Below are 22673 nucleotides of genomic sequence, written 5' to 3'. Positions count from 1 at the left end.
CTGCCCCCAGTCACAGAGCCCTGCCCCCACTGTCACCTTTCCCCAGTACCATGTCCCCTGCTCCCACCACCACAGTTGGGGCCACATTAGTGAGGCTGGAGAGGAGGGGTGTTGGAGGAGTGTTGTGGTGTTTTTTTTTTTTGCATCTCACTTGTTTGGCCCCAACTAACTTTTCTGTGGGTCAATGACCCCTGACTCAAGACAGGTTCCCTGCCCTTCTCGTAAATAAAGACAATGCAGAAACTTTTTGTGTTTGACACAGTATTTTATTTAAAAATGAAGCCTGATCAACACACCCCCAATTGGGACCAAGCCCCCATCTGGCCACAGCATCAGAACGCTGCTGCACTCCTCCTTCCCCCAGACACCTCCTTACCCCAACCCAAATTCCTGAACCCTCACATCCACAAGCCTGTGGCTTGGCTTAGTACCCCAACTCTACATCTGACCCCAACACTGCCCGGTCTGGAGCCCCCTCCCCCAGCCAGCATCCCCTTCTCCATCCAGATTTTGTCCCAGAGCTTGCACCTCTCACCGGTTCCCACACCCAAATCCCTCATTCCCACCCCAGAGCCTACACATCCTGTCTCAACCCAGCGAGGGTACGGCTAGACTGCAGGAGTTTTTCAGGATTCCGGAGATATCCCAGAAAAACTCTTCTGCATCCAGGGATGCGTTTGTTCTTTCACTTTTTTTAGTGGAAGAGCAAACATGCTCTTTTGGTCACCCCTATATTCCTCTTACCATGAGGAAAAAGAGGCTTCCAAAAGAAGGGGGTTTTCTGACATTTGGTCCAGTCTAGACAGGCCAAATGTTGGAAAAACCTCTTCCTACAGAAGAATTGGGGAAAAAAAAGCAGCAGCATCATAAGGGTTGGGAATAGCAAGTGATGGAGAGGAGAATAGAGAGGGCGGGGCTTTAAAGAAGGGACGGGGCAGTAGATCTTGGCTTGTTCTGTCATTTAAAAAGTGATATTGGGTGTAAAAAGGTTGGAGACCACTGCTCTAGTGCAATCTCTATGATCAAAGTGCTGCTGAAAAACTTTACATAACTACAATAAAAAAAACTCCATTCAGTCCTACTTCTCATTCAGCCAATTAAGACACACAAGTTTGTTTACATTTATGGTTGATAATGCTGCTCCACTTCTTATTTACAAAAACTTAAAATAAGAACACATGGCTTCTCCCTTATAGTAATCCAATAAATTGTGGACTGGAGCACCTTGGAGTCATGTCACCAACAGAAGGTTGACTCTCTATTTTGGTAATTCAGATGCTATTGTTTCTGGATTGAGTGTTCCTCTTTTTAAGGCTTCTGAGAGCATGTTCCACACCTCATCCCTCTCAGATTTTGGAAAGCACTTGAGATTCTTAAACCTTAGGCTGAGTGTTGCAACTATCTTTAGAAACCTTTTATTGGGAGCTTCTTTGCCTTTTTCCAACTATGCCGTGAAAGTTCTTAAATCAAAGAACATATGCTGGGTTGTCATCAGAGACTGCCATAACACAAAATATGTGGCAGAATGCCAATGAAACCATGGAGCATGAGACAATTGTTCCCCAACAAGTTCAGTCACAAATTTAATTAATGTACTTTTTTCTTAACGAGCATCACGAGCAAGGAAGCATGTCCTCTGGAATGGTGGACAAAGCATGAAAGGCCTATGACAGATTAGTCTTGCATATAAGAACCTTGCAGTGTCAGCTACAACAGTGCCATGTGAATGTCTGTTTTCACTTTCAGGTGACATTATAAATCAGAAGTTGGCAGCATCTCCTGTAAATGTAAACTTTTCTACATTTGTAAATTGCTCTTTCACAGTTAAGAGATTACACTATGGTATTTGCATTAAGTCAACTAAAAATAATATTTCTTTTATACAGTGCAATAATAAAAATATAAAGTGACTGATTAATAATGATTATTTGTGTTAATCTAGTTTGTTTTTCGTTAATCAAATTTAATGAAATGGGATTAATTAATAGCCCGAGATGTGAGATTTCTCCTATTTGGCCACGTGTGCTCTGGCCTCCTCTCTGAAGCCATCTTATTGTGGTGGCTATTCTGCTTCTATCCTTCATTTTCTGAGATCCTGGATTATCTAGCAGAGAAATTTGCTAGCACACAATAGCAGGTAAATAGTATAATAGTTACTACACCCTTACATCTCTCTTCTTTGCATAGGTTTAAAAAAATTTCCTTTATTCAAACCTCTGGCCAATTTTTAGTCATCTATACAGGATTACAACTTTTCCAATAACATCAGTACTACGTTGTCCAATCACATAACAAATCTGCAGGCACATTATCTACTGCTGATTATTTCCCAGGTTTTTTTCAGAACACCACATTTTTCCTATAGCAGGACTGATGGCTCTGGCTCCATACTCTTCTGTTGTCTTGTAGGATGAGTGGATGTGTTCATGCACAATACTCTCTCCATCCGTGTTTAGTATCATTACCCTCACTGAAGGGTGATCATGATCTTTTGTTTGATCACAGGGAAATAATTCTGACCACTGTGAACATCTCTGCATTATTGCCTTTTATATTTGTCAAGTTCCATAAATTTTGCCCTTATATTTGCTTGTCTCATCTAATCTGCATGTGCTCAATGCCTTATGTTCTTGTATATTTTTCCATTTCTGTGCCATTATCTTGCCCTCTTGATTGGTTTCGTACCATCTGAAACACCCTCTCAGGTAACCACAGCTGGACACTGATGTTTTGGAATGTATGACTTGGCATTTCAAGTATAAGTTTTCATTTAATTCCAAAATTCATTGGGGTTATTTTCTCCTTTTTCACCTCTAGTCATAACTCCAATCCATTCTTGGGCAAAAGTTACACATATTTAGTTCAAATGTCCATTCAAATTGACATGTCATGGATCTGTCAAATGCTTTATCAAGTTTCAATTTGGGGGAGGCCGCAATTTGAGGGGTTAACAATTGATTGTCTGATCCACAGCCTGCACTTGGGAAAGTCTACCCATTGAACACTATTTCCTGCACTGATGTACATTCCATAGTTGATTTGATCCTTGTCAGATTGTCTAGTGACTTCCACATGTATATATATCTGGGATATTGGGTATAGACTATAACAACCAGATGATTAAAGCGGCAGGATTCTAATAAATGTCCTCATTTTGTGAGTCTAGACCAGGGGTGAGCATTCCAAGAATTTGGTAAGTGGTCAAGGACCACACTCTTCCATGATATTAATGGAGGAAGTGCAGGGTCTAGGATGGAGGTTGGGTTCAGAAAAGAGCTTGGAGTAAGACACTGGCTGGCATACAGTAGGGGGAGTAGGATCTGGAAGGGAGTTTAGGTGATGAGGAGCTTGTGGCCTGGAGCAGAGGATTGAGGTGAAAGTTTTGGGAAGGGGTATGGGCACAGGAGAAAATTCTGACCTGGGAGGAGTATAGAAGGGTGTTGTGACCTGTGGCAGAAGTGAAGGGGCCAAGAATAAATAAGGGAAGGTGGGAGAGAACACAAGAGGGCAAAAAAGAGGAGGGGAAAGAGTGAATTAGATTGTTCAAGTTACAAGAAGCTTTTAATAAATTTTATTCTTGGATCTGGACTTTTAATACTCCAGTCATCTGAAGCTTTTGTGGGTACAACCCACTTCTCATACCACCATCTACATATTTTGTTAGTTTTTCAGGTGCTGCTAGACTATTCATTGTTTTTTAAGTTTTTTCAGTTACAGACTAACTCGGCTACCCCTCTGAAACACAGGAACGTTAGGACAGTGGATGATTTGCTACTGATGCCATCAGTTATTCATACAGCAAGAGAAACTGAAGTGGGGCAGAAAGGGATAATTACATTTGTGCCCCCTTTAACTCCATTTTAGTTAGGATGAAAGTAGCCTAAGGTTTTTTTACATTATATATAATTACTAAAGCCAAGGAGAATACTAGCATGTAGCATTTCTAATTACAGTAAAACTCCAACAGTCCGGCACCCAATTGTCCAACACTCCGGATAGTCTGGCATCAAAATGGCAAGCACTCCTGACAGAACTGGGATGGAACTTGGAACCGCTCAGGTCAGCCGCTCTCACATGGGTTACAGCAGGGAGGGGAAGTGTTTGGCTCTGGGGAAGGGGAGGGGGATTGGGTTACGCACGGTATCCCAGCCAGCTCATTGAAAAGCCGGCCGCTCAGCATACATGCCCCAGCGCCTGGAGGGAGATGTGCAGCTGTACTGGGACCAGAGCATAAGGTTGGGGGGGGAGAGGGGGAGGAGTGGGATTGGGTTACAGCAGGGAGGAGAAGTGTTTGGCTCCGGGGAAGGGGAAGGGGAGGGGGAGGGGGAAGGGGGATTGGATTACACACGGCATCCCGGCCAGTTTATTGAAAAGCCGGCTGCTCAGCGCATGTGCCACAGTGCCTAGAGGGACAGAGCGCGTCTGTACCGGCAACTCCGGGACCCAAGCATAAGGCTGGGAGGGAGGCAGGACGTGGGATTGGGTTGGGAGTATGCAGTACCTCCTGATACTCCAGAATATCTGATAATCCAGCACCACCTTAATCCCAAAGGTGCCAGATTATCGGAAGTCTACTGTATTTGAAGATACATAGGTTCAACTGTAAACCTCTAACTTTTAATGGCAGAGTCACTGGCATATCAGAGCAACACAAAGCAACCAGAATGCACATGTAAATTGAGTTTGGATGACAATTGCTTTCTATCACCAGAACTGAACAAAACAGTCAAAGGATAGTGTTGATTCAGGCCCTTAATTAGAAATTGCTGTACAGATTTAGAAGATTATACTAGAGAGACTGGTGGTATCCAAAAGGGTGCAGAAAAGCTCCATCACAAAGTGCCAATATCTCTAATCTATTGGCTTTCCCTGTGCTCCTACTTCAGCTGTCACAGAAGTAGTAACTTTAGTGCCCAGAGAAGCTAAGCCAGCAGTGCCATGGGTAGCCTTCTAAGCATCAACCCCCAAGTTACATGCAACCATGGAGTCTATGATGAGCAATGACAGGCTTGCCAAGTAATCAGCCAATGAAACTCTTGACTAGGAAAACAAGCAACTAGTCAACTATCCAATAAGCATATGCTTATCACATCTTTGCACAGTCTTAACAGCCAAAATGGTATGTGGATTTAGTATTAAAGGACAACTTTAAAGAGATCTAGGAGTCAAATAACTATTCCATTCCAATAAATAATAGTAAGATGTTAAAGTTGTGTGTCTAAAAGTCATGACAGTCTGAAAGTCATGACTGACTGGATATCTGGCACCATGGAGCCTTGATTGCAAACTAGAGGTTGTAGGCTTTCCTATAATAAATATTATAACTGAGCTTATAATATTTAAGTATACAAACCAATTGAAAGCAAACCTTTCAATTGTAATTTTCTTGATGGTTACTGTTCACTATCATGATGCCACTCATGCACCCACTCTGCCCTCAGGGGCCTTTAATTTGGAAAAAGAAGGCAACACTAACAAGTCTTTCTGAAGAGGAAGGACTACCTTGCCCTCAATGGACATACATTCCAAGCACATGCAGTATGCTTGCTTGGGCCCAATGGAGAGCTATAACACTAGTTATTTCAAAATAATATTGCAGTGTAGACAGCTTTAAAACCCACCCACACCCTCACTCATGACTATCCTCCCTATCTCTGTGCTTATAAATGTGGAAACTTATATAGATGGATACATGCCTACAGGGGATCGAATATTTCAATATTGAAGACTGATTATTAATTACAAATTTGGAACATCTCACAAAAAAGTACATTTCATTCACATTTAAATAAGTCACTTACTGACTGGGTAACAAAATGGCAAACGAAATTCAATGTTGATAAATGCAAGTCAATGTTCACTGGAAAACAATCCCAAGTACACATATAAAATCATGGGGTCTAAATTAGCTGTTAGTCAAGAAAAAGATCTTGGGGTCATTGTGGATAGTTCTCGAAAACATCCACTCAATATACAGTAACAGTCAAACAGGTTTAAAACAAACAAAAGGAAGTGCAGGTTGGACCTCACTGGTCCAGCACCTTTGGGACATGAAATGAGATTTTCTGGACCAGGGAAGGTCCCTCCCCTCATGACTGTGCTGCCACCGGGCTAGGGTTATAGCCTGCCCCCGCTGCTGCTCCAGTCCCCTGGGGCTCTCCCTACTCCCACTACTGCCAGGACCAGAGCTGTGCAGCAAGGGAAGAGCTCCATAGCCACCTCGCTCTGTGGCTGGACTTCCCTAGCTGCTGCTCAAGTTGTAGTTCCCCAGCCTCTGGAGCCAGAACATGGCCAGGGCTAGAGCCAGAGCTCCCTGGATGATGCTGGGGTTGGAGCTCCCTGGCACCGGGGTCAGAACTTCCACTATGACCTCACACACACACGGTTCCTGGCTGAGCCACCTTTGCCCCTTATGGCGCTCCTGCCCCCCCACCAAACCACGCTCTTCCTGGACTCTGTGGTCCAGGAACATCCGTGGTCCATGCCATGGACCAGGGAGTACTAGTTAAGGGAGGTACAACTTGTATTTCTTCTTACAGCACACAATCAACTTGAGGAACTATTTGCCAGAGGATGTTGTGAAGGCCAAGACTACAACAGGTTTCAAAAAAAGAACTAGATAAAAATTAATGAAGGATGGGTTCATCAATGGCAATCATTAGCTAGGATGAGCAAGACTGCAAAAGCATGCTCTGAGGCGTGCCTAGTACTGGTTTGCCAAAGGCTGGGAATGGATTACGTGATGATTACCTGTTCAATTAATTCCCTTTGAAACACCTGGCATCGGCCACTGTGGGAAGACAGAATACTAGACTGGATGGACTACTGGTCTAACTCTGTATGGCCATGCTTATGTAAGTCTGCTGGACTGCATTTTTCAGCAATGCAGTCCATAAAAAGCAATAAAATTAAATCACTCCATATCCTATCTCCAGTCTATTTATCTGTTCTGTTTCTCAAACTGCCTACCTTTCCACACTCACAAGGGCAGGGATAGCAATGGTGCCTTTAATGCGGCTAAGGTGCCAGCTGACACCAGTCTTTTCTTTACCATGATGTTGCCCAGACTTGCGCTGAACAAGGTGAACAGCGATAAAAGCTGACAGTGGCTTTGATTCTGCAACTGCAGAAGTAGGGACGGGGAGGGTGACTAGAGTAGTTACAATTAGCAATAGATTAATAATTTAAAATCTGCCTACAACATGTAAAAGTTGGTTCAAAAAAGCCAATAGTGCTGTTAGATTTTACATTTTCCTCCATGGTCACACACTCCTTAGCTCCCTATTCCAGAAAAAGTGTCTGCAAAATAAGCAGAACACCACACTAACATTAAGTAGAAAAAGCAGAGCCTGATAGCTACATCTCAACTTTTCTCCATAGTTATGTTTCATCCCCTTTACAAAGATAATTACCTTTAAATAATTATGTTAGCAATAGGCCCATTCCCCAAATAGAGCTCAACAATATAGGCTAAATAATTGTTTAGCAATAATATTTTAAGAATGCTGAGCTTCAAGTTCTCGGTGTATATTTCATTTTAGCACAGGACATCTTTCAGCCTATTGTCAGCATATGCATATTTTACTAGTTTAAATGGCTATCAGCTTTTAAGACTGAACCCATCTTGTTAATTGGTCAGTAACCTTTTGGGCATCTCAAAACAAAAGCTGATCGCAGAGTGAGGCAGCCGTATTGTCTACACAGCACAGGCATATTTTAAACACAAATGCTGTATGTTGCAGAAAGGTACACTTACGGGTTATTGAAATGGAATGTTTTGTTTCTATTATCAGTTTATCAGATTGTTGGAATCTTTGGAAAAGAGTCAATTGTAAATGTTTTGTGCTCTACTGATGTTCCTCAGGAAGCAGGAACACCCATTTAGATACAAACCCATTCCGCACAGCATGCTTTCCTGAAGCATAGTGCATTATTGAACAGTCCCCGTGAACGATCTGACAGGATGCTCTCCTTCAACAGGGCAAGGTTATATTCCTCCAAAGAACAAAATAGTTTCACCACCAAACAACTTCAAATTTGGTTTTATCTTGTTTGTTCATAATGGCATACTTCCTGCCCATGTTTGTTAAATACAGATCACCATCCACTTTACATCCCAAAGCTAATAAACCATTTTCCATTACTGCTAATCTCAATACACTGACACAGCAATTTGCTATCATTATCATCCTCGGTAGGTCTGGTTAACTTCTGCAATTAGAATTCAGCTTCTATTTTTATCTGAAGATAAATATGAATTCCATTATACACCAGTAGAGCCAAGTAAGCCTGCCACTCCAGCTGCACAGGGAAACCTAAATGCACAGGAAGTATTTAACTCAGTAACTTTCCCAATAAAACTATCAAAACTAATTCAATTGTACAAATTACAGCACAGATCAGGAAAACTTGGCTTTCATAAAAATACAGCAACACTACATGGTGTACTGTAAAGGATCATTTATTTGCTTAACTTTTTCTTCAGAGGACACTCATTTACTGTTGCATTGTTTTTAATCTTGGGGAACACATGCCCACAGAAAGGTAAATGTATTTTACAATTCTATGAAAAAACATCTGACGCTACAGCTGAAGAGCCTAACTGGTAGCATATCACTTATGACATATGAAAAGATACTTATGCCTGTGCAATGTGTACAGATCACAAAAGTGGTTTCACTTTGACTTAATCCAGATGCACAAGGGACTAGAAGTTAAATGACAGTTTTTCTACCTTTGTGGTTGATTCGTTTCACATTCTAGATGTCACTTTGCACAGTTTTTTCCAACTAAAGGTGCTGCGTAGATGCCCTCTCAGGATATGTCTACACTACCCCGCTAGTTCGAACTAGCGGGGTAATGTAGGCATACCGCACTTGCAAATGAAGCCCGGGATTTGAATTTCCCAGGCTTCATTTGCATAAGCAGGGAGCCGCCATTTTTAAAACCCCACTGGTTCGAACCCCGTGCAGCGTGCCCCGTGTAGCCGCGAACTAGGTAGTTCGAACTAGGCTTCCTAGTTCGAACTACCGTTACTCCTCGTGCTTGCAAGTGCGGTATGCCTACATTACCCTCCTAGTTCGAACTAGGAGGGTAGTGTAGACATACCCTCCGAGACTTACAATAAAATGTGCCATCTATTCAAATACGTGATGTGTGTACTTGGCTAAGGGGGCAGTGTAGTCAGCAATGTATAATTCCAATGATGTGACAAATAAGCCTTCCTGCACATTAAGTCCAAATGTTTCCACTCCTTGTCATAGGAGCGGTCCAGGCAACACTTAGTGTTCCCCCCTTTGGTTTACCACTTCTATTACCAGAGAGTTGGGGGAGGAGAGAATGGGACAACAGAAAATCAGCCCCTTGTGGTGCCACAATATTTCCTGTCTGATCTTTTTACAGACTGGTGGGATGGTAGCAGGTTTCTACCAAATGGATTTGGCTGGGTCCATTGGTAGTGCTAATTTGTGCAATTGAAAATTGAAAAAAAATCCTTTTAATCAATACTGTCCATTGAAATAATAAAAAAAAAAGTAAAAACCAAATACTGCCAAATCAATCTACAAGGTTTGCAGACATTTGTATTCTTCCAGGGTATTAAAACACAAACAAACATTATTTACCTGCCCAACTATAAGATTTCATTCCGGTAATATCAGCACACAAAACTCCTGAGCAAACCTTTTCCCAAGGCATTTATTTTTTTTGTCTTGTGGTTTTAAAAAACTGCATCTAATCACACAAAGAGATCAATTTGTGAAATAAGTCAATTTGTAATAAAGGATGTCAGTGACTTATGCTTGCCAGAAGAATGATTGCCTAATAATGCAAGGTATGAATGGGTAGTAGGAGATCAAGGCATGTATTCTTACCTTAACTTGAAAGCTGCATTTACCAGTGCGAACACCTTCTTCATCTGTCTGCCACTGGTGTGGCCTACTAGCCTCTGGGACATAAACATCTTTCTTTCTCCTAAAACTCTGCCGTAATTTGTTCATTTCTCAGTTTTCACGTCCTAGAGAAGAAACATATTTCAACAGGTATCAAAATTAAGTTCTTGCACAATTTAGGCCCACCAATATCCCTATATGCTATTGTGCAGAGAACTGGTGCTTCTACAGTAATAGATCCAAGTCTCTCAAAGGAAAGTGGCTCAGTAAATAAGGAGCCAGCTAGAAATGGGATCTGAACTCTGCTTGTAAAAGAGAATTGATGTTGCTCTTGGCTAGTTGAGCCTAAATGGGGTAAAGAAATGGCAATATAGAAATAACAAACTCGACAGTCCCCTTCTATCCTGAAGTTTCTAGACACTTTCAAAATGAAGCTGCCTTTTGACCAAGAGGTTATCATGGAATGCAAACAAAACCAGGTGACACTTGCATGTGCCTTTTTAGATTAAGGGGAGACCCCTAGGAAACACAGGACAGTGTATCAAAATGTGTGATATGATAGGCTTTGAAAGCTCATTTCAAAAGCAATTTGAAAAGAACACTATATTAAACTTATATGGCAAAAATTTAACAATGGATATTTTTGTGCTCCAAGTAAAACTATTAGACACTGAGCTACATGGAAAGTGATTCATGTATAGTCTGTTTATAATTCCTGACACCCAAGCAGCTTAAAATCCTCAAGAAACACCACTATCCCGTTAACAGAACACAGGCAGGGACTAAAAATAAAAAGCTTGTTGCCAATCTCACTCCTAGTCAACCTAGTTTTCAGAAGAAATGTCAATCCATTCCCATCTGCTGTCACTAAAGCATTCTGACCATTCCAAATGACAAAATGTCTGAATTTTGTCATGGCTTTGTGCAACTGTCACTTTGTAACAAATTTATATAGTAAATGAACAAAGCAGTTCTCTATTTTATCTGGGTGTGGTCATATTCATGAACCCAGACAAAGGAAAGGAAATTCTGGATTGAGGGTTGGTTTGTTTCCCTAGCGCTCTATTTTCCTATAGCCTATTGTAAACAGAGTCACTGTCAAAATAACTGTGTAAAGCTATCGTTACTTTTATATTTATGATTCTAGCAAGAAGGTATCACATTTTAACTGTGAGAGTAATCTGCCATTGTTACACTTCACCAAGTGTGGTAGATTCTCAATCACTAACAATTTTTAAATCAAAATGGGATGTTTCTCTAAAAGGTATGCTCTAGGAATTATTTTGGGTAAATTCTGTGGTCTGTTATACGGGTCAAACTAGATTATCATAATGGTCCTTTTTGGCCCTTGGAATCTATGAACACTTTAGATCACTAAACTTAGAAGATTTTAAAATATGCTCATCTTTGAAAATAAAATTAACTATTTTGGATGAGAACCAAGTGAAACTGACATTAGCCCAATGCTAATTTAGATTTTCAATTATACAGATTCTTTAAATTAAGTTTAAAATATTTCCACATTACATTTTGTAAAACCCTAAAAATATTTTACGAGAAATGCCTAAAATTTGGGTCTGAAGCTCCTTGAGAGTGTGCCATTCCAAATGCCTAAAAATACAGTCCTCCTCCCTTCCCCCTCCCCATAATTTAAGTGAATGTTTCAGTTGCAGTTACAGCTGCAGTGTAAGGCATCCCAGAACAGGGGATGCCTTATACTGCAATTCCATTGGAAGATTTAAGCAGCAGCACAGATCAGCTCTCAAAACTGACTGACTACCTCGTGACACCCGTCTTCCTCTTCAATGACATCATTTTTCAGGTTGGCCCTAAGACAGGGATGAAGAACCTACGGTCCATGGGCTAGATGCAGCTCGTGCTTGCCTTGATCTGACCTGCGAGCTCTGCCTGGTATGGGGGAGGAAATGTTTCTACACACTGCAGGGAAGTGGTCCCTTCAGGCACTACCCTGTCACTCCTATTTGCTGTGAAGCCCAGCCAACGAAAGTGGTGGGGCAGTGTCTGCTGGGACCACTTTGCTGTAACACAGAGCCCATATGTCAGATTAAGGTGAACAGCAGGCAGGATGCCCCCCACAAGAACTCTAAGATAGGCGCCCCAATCCTGTCTCCTTCCACCCCCACACCTCGCTCCTGCACCCTCCCTCCCAGACCGTACATTTCCACCCTCAGCCTGCACCTGAAGTCTACCTCCCACTCAGACCCCACACTCTCTCCCCAGCTTGCTCCCACACTAACTCCTGCCTAGACCCCACACCCAAACTGCTCCCAGGCTGCCTCCTCACGCACAATGAACCCCTCATTTTTGGCCCCATCCCAGAGCCTAGGGGAAACTGGCAAAAGCCTACTTGCTTTAGGCCCCCAGAAGAATTAATCCAGCCCTGGGAGTAGGCTCTGAGCCTTCCCTCCACCCCGATGAGGCTGGAGCTTGAGGGGAGTGTTGTTTTCTCGTTTCGCTGTGCCTCTCCTCTCCTCCCCCCCGCCCTGGTCATTTGGGGGTCAGATCAGTGAGGGTTTGGGTGTGGGTTTTTGGAGGGGGTTGGGTTTTTTTCCCCTGCTTCTCACTTGTGTGTGAGCCTCAACACCCTTCAACACCCAAATTTTTATATTTTCATGAGACTCGTAATAAATACCTGAGTTAGCTGGTAATTGTTGTCATGGTAATTTCAGTACCATGCTTCCTTGCCTTCCTCCCTCACTTTCATTCCCGATGATTGCTTTCTTATTTCTGACAACTCAAAGTTGATTTTCTAGGGTATGGGCAAGGAAACATTTTTGGCCAGGAGAGTCCAGCCAGGCCAGCAGACGGACTCAAGGAAAGCCGCAAGTTTGGCTGCAGAAGGGCCAGAACTGACCTCTCCTGGCCCAGCAAACTACCTCTTTCATGTTCCACATGGCTGTAGCACAGGGTCTTAGAACCCTCCCCAGACTGCTGCATACAGAACTACTTTTAAAGCATGAGACTTGCTGCTCCAAGTCTGACAATCTGTGGGCTGTGTAAATATACACACAGAGACAAAAGGAAGCTGGAGCCAGAGACTGGAACAGGTTGTCTTCTTTTGTAGCACAAGGACCCTGTTAAAACCATGTGACCAGACAAGAAATAATTAAACTAGCTGCACTGAAGAGACACTTGCAGTGATTCAGAGGAGAAGCCATGTGTAGACAGTGCAATCCAGGACTCCTCAGGTGACTATGACCTAAGTCCAAAAAAACACCTGAGTTGGGAAGAAATTAAGGCCAAGTCTACACCACAGCCCAAAGTCAGCTTAAGGTAGGCAATTCCAGATACATATAAAAAAAAGTAGCTAGAATCAATGTACTTTAAGCTGAACTTTGGCACTGTCCTCAAAGCAGGAGGTCAATGGGAGAAATACTCCCATCAGTTTCCCTACTCCTCAAGTATGAGTCCTGGCATCAGTGGGGTTGCCCTAAGTGTTTGATTCAACAGATCTTTACTAGACCCACTAAATCAAATGCCAGAAGATGGACTGCTGTAGCATCAATCATCTCTGTAGTCTAGATGTGGCCTAAGGCAGGCTAGCTTGTTCTAACTCAAGTAAAGAATGATTGGGGTTTGGGACACATACATAGCCTACATCTGCCTTCTCTATCATGCCCCTGAAGAGATGAACTATAAAGCCAGAACATTCAAAGCTGGAGCTGTAGGAAAGGGTATCTAAACTACTAGAAAATCTGGTAGGTCTGCACTGAGTCTGAAGCAATAAGGCAATGGGACAGGAGATCCCATTTCTGCCAAGGTTAAAAGAACTAGGGTTGCTACCTTTCTAATCACACAAAACCAAACACCTTGCCCCATGGACCACTGCTTCCCTGAGACCCCACCCACGGCCTGCACCTTCTCTGAGGCCCCACTCCCTCAGTTGTTGGCTCTACCCCACCCTCACTCACTTTCACTGACCTGGGACAGGAGATTGGGATGTGGGAGGGCTCCAGCTAGGGCTGTGGGCTCTGACGTGGGGTGGTTTGAGGAGTTTAGGGTCCAGGAGACGGCTCAGGACTGGGACAGTGGTGTAGGATGGGATTTGGCATCCTAGTGGCGCTTACCATGACTCACAGAAACCTGACATCAGGTTCCTGTGACCCTTAGGCACAAGGAGGCTCTGAGGACAGCAATCAGGTGCAGGCATCATCTCGGCAGCTCTCCCTGGTTATGCTTACCAACCAATGGGAGCTGCAAGCCTGGTACTTGGGGCACGGCAACACACGAAGCTTCTCTGGGCCTAGGGGCCGCAGGTACCTGGAAGCCATTTTCAAAGGCCATACGGAGCCAGGTCCCCTTTTGAAAGGCAGACCGGAGCCACCAAGGTCCTTTTTCAATCAGGCATTCCGGTCAAAAACCAGACATCTGGCTACTCTAAAGGAACACAAATTTTAACAGCAAAGGAAAAGTGTGAATTAATATGGGATGTAACTAGAGCAAACAGGGCAAATGGAACCCTACACAGTACTATTAAACTGGTGCCCCTATACCCAATAGCAACTGGGGAGAGGAAACAAGTATTGCTTAGAGATGTGATCTTATAATCTTCAGCAACGCACATAAAATATTTTTAAAATAAATTTTAAAGTAAGATACAGGCAATCCCCACTATACGTTGCCCCCACACTAATATTGTTGATGAATTTAGGAACTGTTGTGTTATAAGTCCTCCCCTTCCCCAATCATACATTACTTAAAAAAATTAAAAATTTGCTCAAACAAAAGTCAGCTGCCTGAACACAAAAATCAAAGAAATACCCCACTTTGTTTTGCTATACGTTCACTTTTTTGGAACATATCTTAGACATATAGCAGGGGTGGCCTCTATCATAGACTAAGGATGTTAGTGTGTAGTTTACATGATTAACCAATAAGCACAGGCTTATTGGTTAATCATAACAGCTAAATGCACACACACCCTTGGTGGCGGAAGAGGCAGGAGCTGGTGCCCATGGGGAGCTAGCTTTTAAGGAGGAAGAACCGCCACCCCTTCCTCCACTGCTGTCTCCGAGAGAGAGGCAGCAGCATGAAAGGTAGGGGGGCAGGTGGAAGCGGGCATAGGCAAGAAGTGCTTTCAAGACTGCTCCCTGTTCATATTGGCTCCAGCAGTGCCGCCTGCCTCCCTCACTGCTGCCTCTTTATCGGAGGCAGCGGTAAGATGGGGTGGGAGAAAGCAGGTGCTCATGGGGAACTGGCTTAAAAGCCAACTCCTGTCTGCCCTCCCCCGCATGTAAATGTGTAACTGCTAAAAAATCCAGTGGTTACACATTTACACAAATACAGATTATTTAACATCCCTACTGTAGACCAACACAGAAACTGACACTATATACCTGGGGTTGGCAAATACCTGTTAAACGGCTTCATTACGACTTTCACAGGTTCCATGTTCTGCTAATAGGCCTGGTGGGTTTTTTCACTTTAAAGTTAACTAGATCTTCTCCGGAGGAAGCAGAGCCATGGGCCAGGGACAGGAAGAAGCAGGTGGGTGAACATTAAGACTCAGTGGTACCCCATGCCACTGCATATTCTGCATAAAGGTATGGATAGCTCAGAGCAACAAACATGGATTTCATTTGATTTGCTAAAAATAAATTGGATGTGGAAACGAGTGCACCCTCAGCACCTGCGTGCAAAGAGTTCACATTTCTTATCACAAATTCAGCTGATGCTATTGACAAAGTTAGTCACTTCAAACAAGTAACTCCACATTCATGAGGTTCTAACTACGCAAGTTCAAAGTTCTTTGAATAATAAAACAATGAATGTGCAAAGCAAGCTGCAGTTTTAAGAGGATAGTATAGTAACATTAAGTTTGATTTTTGCTTTGCACATGAAAAAACCCTTTCAGATAAAAATCATGCATATTTCAAAAATTCTAGCCTCAGGCTATGTCTACACTAGAGGGATCTATTCCGCAATTTGCATACTTTTTTCCAATAGTTTTTTCGGAAGAGGCTTTTCTGAAATTTGACCCGTCTACACTGGGCCAAATTTTGGAAAAGCCTCCTCTTTCGGAAGAGCCCTTCCTCGTGGGAGGAGAAAGACAGGGCTTCTGAAAGAGGACGTTTGCTCTTCTGCAAAAAACAAAACAAAACAGCAAGAACAAGAGCAGACGCAGTCCTCTGGTATCCCGGAAAAACCCCGTAGTGTAGACATAGCATCAATTAGGGAATATGAATTTGTACAGGAGCTGGGTCCGTAACTCCCAACAGCTTCAGTATAAGGCCTGTACCAACCCAGGTCAAATGACTTAGGCTCAACGTGCTCGGGTTACGCAGTTATAAAATACCTTTGTATATATTCATGTTGAGGGTGGAACCATAGGATCCTCTCTCATGAGATCTTAATGCTCAGGCTGTGACCCAAACCAAAACATCTACACTGCAGTTTTATAGCCCTGCAGCCCAAGCCGAACTCAGCTGACCCAAGCCAGCTGTGACTGGGCCATGGATCTTGTATTGCAGCACAGACTGTGCCTTTTTTTGTGACTCTACACCTCAGGTATTTTCCCATGATATCTTAATTGAATGGGAGTCCCCCCCTTGCGTACCAGCACCTGTTAGCATTTTCCTGGGGCAGCTTGGCTCCTGATGGAAGCCCGCTCAGGACGCGTGGCTCTTAAAGGGTCCGCAAGCGCATTTCGGCCCCTGGCCCGCCTTTTTTTTTTTGCGCTCAACAACTTTGAGCGTGGAATACTGACACCCTTTTTCTTACAAAAGAAACACTGAGCATTGAGGTTTATCTCCTCTGAAAATTGCAGCCTTCTATTTAGTCTAGGGATTATTTGGTACTCAGAGAGAGTTAACTAATAACCATTGGAGTAAGACCAGTTGAAAGTTTTCCATCTCAACTATTGCTACATTAGTTCAAATCTCAAACAATTTTTCATGGAAGTATATGTCTACAGAAATATCAGTTTTCTATCAGAAACCTAAATATGCCAAATGCCAAAATATTTTGGCCAAAACCCAATTATTTTGTTTGCCACATTGCCTCATAGAAATTGTACTTTGGCTGCCTCACGTCCTCCATTCTCCTCTATGAATCAAGCTCCCTACTTTGATTTCTCCCATCATGCCCCATAGCCTAAGTTCCTCTTAAACCCCATGCAGGCACTCCAGGTGGCCATGCAGAGCAGGAACCTGTGGCAGCCATGTGAGGGACTATCCACCTGCTACCTAGTCTATCCTCTACTTTGCTGTGATTGGGGCAGCCGATTGCTCCCAGAACTGCCAAAGTAGGGAAATGTGCTGGTCGCCTGCAGTCCAAGTGCTGATGGGAGGAGAGGCAGCTAGGTTAGTCCTCCCTCCTTGCAGTAGCCCCAGAGCATCCTCCTTCACCCCCAAATCTTCCTGAATCTGGCCTCACCCCATAACCTGTACCCCCAGCCAGAGACCTCATAGCTTTGTACCCCAACCTTCTGCTCTATACCTAAACCCCCACCCATGCTATGAACTAGGTGTGTCAAGGTATAGTTAACTACAGGATTAACTGATAAGACTGGGATTATCAGTTAATCCTATCTACTACCACACACACCCTTGCTGTCTCTATACCAGAGGCAGCAAGGGTAGAGGAGGCAGAATCTGATGCCCATGGGGAGCCACCTCCCCACAAGCAACAGATCCCAAAGCTGCCTCCCCCGCACCCGACTGCTTCCTCTGATAGAGGCACAGCAGTGGAGAGGGTGAGGGGGACAGGCGGGAACTGGTGCATGCAGAGCCGCCTCCCTCCTGTACCGATGCTGCTGTCTCTACATAAGGCAACAGCACAGGGTGGGGGCAGAGGAGACTGCTCAGTGGGATGCCAGCGCAGTCTCTGTCCACAGGGAGCTCAGAACCCCTGCAGACAGAGGCTGCAGCCATCCCTTGCTGCTGCCTATCAGGGCTGCAGCACAGGGTGACAAGGGGCTCACCAGGAGTGCACTGGCTGGCCCAGTCACCCAGGATTATCAAATAATTATCAAAGTGCTAAATTTTGAGTTTCAAACAAATATGAAATCAGCCACTTTCCACCTTCTGGATGGAGGAAGTATGCCATTTGTCATAGGGGACTATGAAGAAACTAAGTTTTATGTTATTTAGAGTTGTATTTAAGAGCCAAGATGAAAACCTTCCAAGTTTAATGCACAAAAATGTACTGCAATGTGTTACAAGAAGTTGAAAACTTTGAGGGAAGACAAACCACTTAGGAGAGGTCTACTTAATAATAATTATTCCATTAAGAATGACTTTATAAAAGGTATACTTCAGTGGATGGATGTCTCTGCCCACTGCAGAAGTGGTAAGAGTGTACAAAGAAGGAAGTTATTCTTTAAATAACTACCCTCATAGAAGAGATTAAATACAGACCACCAGTTCTCCAAAATGAAATAAAAATCCCATGTTTCTACAAAGCAACCAAAGGTTAAGTTCAAATGTTACCCAACTAGGTGAGCCAAATTAAAAATTCTTTATTAAATTTGTGAACTTGGGGCATACTAAATTTCATTGTTCTGTATTTTCACTTAGCCCTAGTTTCCCCTTTGCTACTGTGTGAAAGACCTATACAAAGGAGAGGAAAGATCTCCAAAGGCAACTATAAAATTGAAAAAGTTGGCAGAGGGTCTCCAGTATGTCTGGTATGAGCACCCAAAATGACTTTTAAACTTTGGTAGAGTGACAAAATTTAAATTAGTGTTATAACAAGCGTCCTCAGAGGGCAACTAGTTATCAGTACGAAGGACTACACAGTCATCTACAAATTTTGAAAATTTACTCCTCTGAATTCTAACATGAACAGGGGTTGTCAAGCCACATACAAAGAGACAGCACTTTTTCTACTTGGACTGCAAAGAAATATTATCCATTTTAGACCAAGTCTTGGATTGTAGGTAAAATTCAGGGTACTTGGTACAAACTGTTGCACCCCTTCTCTCCAACCTATTAAACAAATACTGAATGCTCCCTTTGATAAAAAAAAAAGCAAGCAGGTTATATAAGGGCACACAGCACCAATGAAGCCTTTAGCCAACAGAAAAAGTAATTAGGAAGGTCATATGAGAGGAAGCCCCCTGTGCAATCCTCCTGTTTCGCAAGGGAAACCAGACTTTTCAAGCATAAGCCCCTTGGGGGAGGAAAAAAGAAAAGGAGGTCAGATTCACTCATCTGTCAGATTCCTAAAGTAAACAAATTTCAACTGGTGGAACATACAAGGTTTAAAAAACAGTTTTTGTTGAAAATATTCTTCTAAAACTGCACCATTTCTCTAGTCTGCACATTACAATGCAAATTAGTGCAAATTTTATGATAGGGCTCTCTTGTAAAGCAAGTCAAGGAAGAAACTGCAGTTTTGGCTGTACCTATTTTAAATGATGCAGGTGCCACTTACGGTTGGATCTTTTCTGACAGCTAAATTAACATACATCTTCTCTAACAGTGATAGGTGTGCTGCCCAGAAATTAAAATCTTAAGTCAGAACAACAATCGTTTTCTATTATCCTGTCTATAAATATGCTCTGTACCAGACACACTCACTGTTAGGTATAAAATAGACAGAAGTTTGGAAATAAGCACTTTCTGTTGCTTTCTTTCAAAGTCATCGGACACTACAAAGCCTAGAGGAGATGCAAACTATTGCTGTCTCACTGAGAACCTGGCAAAGGTGGTTGTGCAGATGCATTTTCCTATGTCTAGAAACTTAATCTACAGAGCCATGTAGTCTAGACATACCCTAGGATGCAGAAGGAGCAGCAAGGTCTGGGAGATTGCGACCCACCAGAGTGGTGTAGGAAGGAGTTCAGGGTCTGGGATGCAGTAGGGGTACAGCATGGAGGCAGATGATTAGGCCATAAGGAAGGGCTGAGGTGCTAGACGCAGTTCTAGTCAGAAAGAACTTACTTGGGCGGCTCCCAGCCAGCAGGTTCATTAGCCAGGGTCTCTGCACCATCTGCAGGTGCCATGTGCAGCTCTGAACTCTGAGAGCTCAGAGGGAGAGAGGTTTCCAGCCAATGGGAGCTGCAAGATTGTGCTAGGGGCAAAGACAGTGGGAGAAGCCACACCCCTTCTCCTGCCAGGCTCACAGCATTCAGAGAGCTGCTTCAAGCAGAATTTAGGGGCTGTGCAGGCAAAGAACCTAGCTGCAGCTCCTGCAGGTTGGATGCAGCCTGCAAACTGTACTTTGTCCACCCCTGTACAAGACTGGCAGCAGCTTTTTCAACTTTGTCTGGGGCAGAGATAGGCAGCAGGATGAGCAACCTATTCTGAGGCAGGAGGAGGGGTACCCTTTTAATCCACATTAGCTCTCTCCTCTGCTCAGCACAGCATTCTCTCCTAAAGCAGCCAGCTCTGCCTGAAGTTGTGATTCCCTCAGAGTTCGGCCACAACCTCCACAGCTGCTAAGAATGGCATCCTGAGTGGCTCTGTGATCTGAGGCCATGTTTCCACTAGGGTTGCCAGATGGTTAACAAAAATACTGGACACACTTGACATTACATCACAATCTACATTTTATTTAGAAAATACTGGACATTTATATTTTCTCCAAACGGAAAGCTCAAATACGGGACTGTCCTGTTCAAAACCGGACACCTGGCAACCCTAGTCTCCACTATGAATTTATGTGGATACCCAAAAGTCAAGAAAAACAAAACAAAAAACAAACAACAAAATAGCCAGAGGGTGTTCAAATTTGCTCCTTTTGACAGCTCATGTCCACACTGGGGGCACCATCCTCGACAATGTGAGCAATGATCTCTAGGTACTTATCCCACAGTACAATGTTGCGGGAAGACGCAGCTGGACATCCTAGGATTCCCTCCAAGTCCTCCCACAACCACCTCAGCTTCAGGGAGCGACATCATGAATAGCTCTCCCTTCTGAGGGTTGTCAAAGCAGTGTGCCCCCTCAACGGCAGCAGCCTGCCTGCCCTTGTGTTCCTAGTGCAAGTTAGAACAGGGGCATTGTAATAATTCGCTCTTTGTTCTCCAAAGGGAGCAGCACACTCATCTGTCAGACACTTCCCAGAGCTTTGAAAGGGGAGGGGCTCAAGTCTTCAGTGCAGTGAACAAAGTGGAGCAGTCATGGCAAGCACTGTGGCATACTGGAGGAAGCCAATTATGTCAACAAAACCAGCAGCAATGTCACTGTTTACACCGACACTCACAAAAATCTTTATACCTCTAAGAGGCGGTTTTATTTTGTTGGGCAAACAGCAAAGTTTTGCTGTCAAAAGTATCTTTGCAATGAACATACCTCCCCTGTTTTGTCAGCTAAAGGCAACCTTTGCCAATAATACTTTGGCGTATAGACAAGCTCACCTTCTACATTGTTAGGAAGTTTTGCATACCAAAATAAGCCTTGTGGTATGTGTTTCAGACTAATAAGGTATGGCCAATATTTGATATCTTAAGTTTCAGGGAAATATTTTGACTACACAAAATTGTCAGGATTTTACAATGCAATCAATATTGCAGAATAAGTAAACACGAAAAAAAAATATTCATGTATTTCTGGTTTGCCCGACTTCACATTTAATCTTACAAAGAGTTTATAAGGTGAAGCAACAACCAAAGAGCATTATATATATTGTCTCTTACAGAACCTAGAATTTATAGTTGGTGCTTTATTACTACTAGGCTACGTCTATACTGCGCTGTTTTGCGCAATAAATATGCAAATGAGGTGAAGCATGGAATATTGCCACACCTCATTTGTGTAATTAATGAGCAGCTGCTTTTTGTGCAAGAGGCTTTTGCACAAAAAGGAGACGTCTACACAGTTCCTTTCTGTGCAAAAACCCTGTTGTGCAAGAGCTGTTCTCCTTTTTTCATACAAGAGGGAGGATTTGCGCAAAAACCTCTTGCGCAAAAAGCAGCCGCTCATTACTTATGCAAATGAGGCACGGCAATATTCCATGCTTTGCCTCATTTGCATATTTACAGCGCAGTAGAGACGTAGCCCCAGAGTATTAATTTAAAAGACTAAGTTCATAACTATACTGTTATGTTCATTACAAATGGGACACGTTTTTGTAACGAAAGGCACAACAAAGTTAGTTTTATAGAGGAAATCAGTATGAACAGAAATAAAAACAATTCCAGAATTGCCACAGTTTAAGGAGACACATTCAAACTTTTCCCTATAACAGACATATTAAGAGACAGGAGAACGTTATAAACAGATTAGAATAATAGTTTACCTCCAGCCACACTGGGCTGCTAAGCTGTTTTTCCCCCTCCACACGTGCATTAAGCCACTCTGAAGACATAGCTATGAAACATGGTGGTTCTCTCTCTTTACCACAGTCTGTTATGGAATTTCATGTGAGGAAAAAACTGACAAAATCCCTTCCCCAGAGCTACGGAGAAAGTGAACCCTTATTACCACCACTGCAATTCCCAGTGCAAGAATTATATGAAAGAAGCTGTCCTTGCTTTTTAAACCAAAAACATTCTACTTCTGTAAGCTTTTCAGTACAGTTTTGTTTTGAAATAGTTTATTCTTTCTGGAGATTTGAATACTGAAAATCTAAGTAGATCCAGCTCTGTCGCACTGATGGAAACAGAAGGATGCACCATATGAGCGCACACTCTCTAAAGCTTAGCAGTCCTACTTATGCATCACAGTATGACTAACCACATTTTACACCACAGGACTTTCCAACCCATTTACCCTTTCATTAGTAAATTAAAATCCAATAATGTACATACCGGGTCAAACTTTGTTCTAAGAGACAGAACTCTTGCCCTTCTCTCCATTTTAATAGATTTTGGTTTAA

General features: G+C 43.0%; 1 protein-coding gene across 5 annotated transcripts in view; it reads right to left on the bottom strand.

Moving 5' to 3' along the window:
* Positions 1–22673, bottom strand: part of NUMB (NUMB endocytic adaptor protein) — a 124552-nt gene that overhangs the window by 47031 nt on the left and 54848 nt on the right. For all 5 annotated transcript variants that reach the window (XM_075927268.1, XM_006128599.4, XM_006128597.4 and 2 more), the window contains one exon: positions 9873–10015. In XM_075927268.1, the coding sequence (XP_075783383.1) occupies positions 9873–9998 (126 nt within the window). In that variant the 5' untranslated portion in view covers positions 9999–10015. The remainder of the gene's footprint in view (positions 1–9872; positions 10016–22673) is intronic.

This window comes from Pelodiscus sinensis, chromosome 4 (genome assembly GCF_049634645.1).
Source record: "Pelodiscus sinensis isolate JC-2024 chromosome 4, ASM4963464v1, whole genome shotgun sequence".
Taxonomy (NCBI): Eukaryota; Metazoa; Chordata; order Testudines; family Trionychidae; genus Pelodiscus; species Pelodiscus sinensis.
Note: the sequence above shows the minus strand (reverse complement) of the source record. Positions and strands in the feature narration are given on the sequence as shown.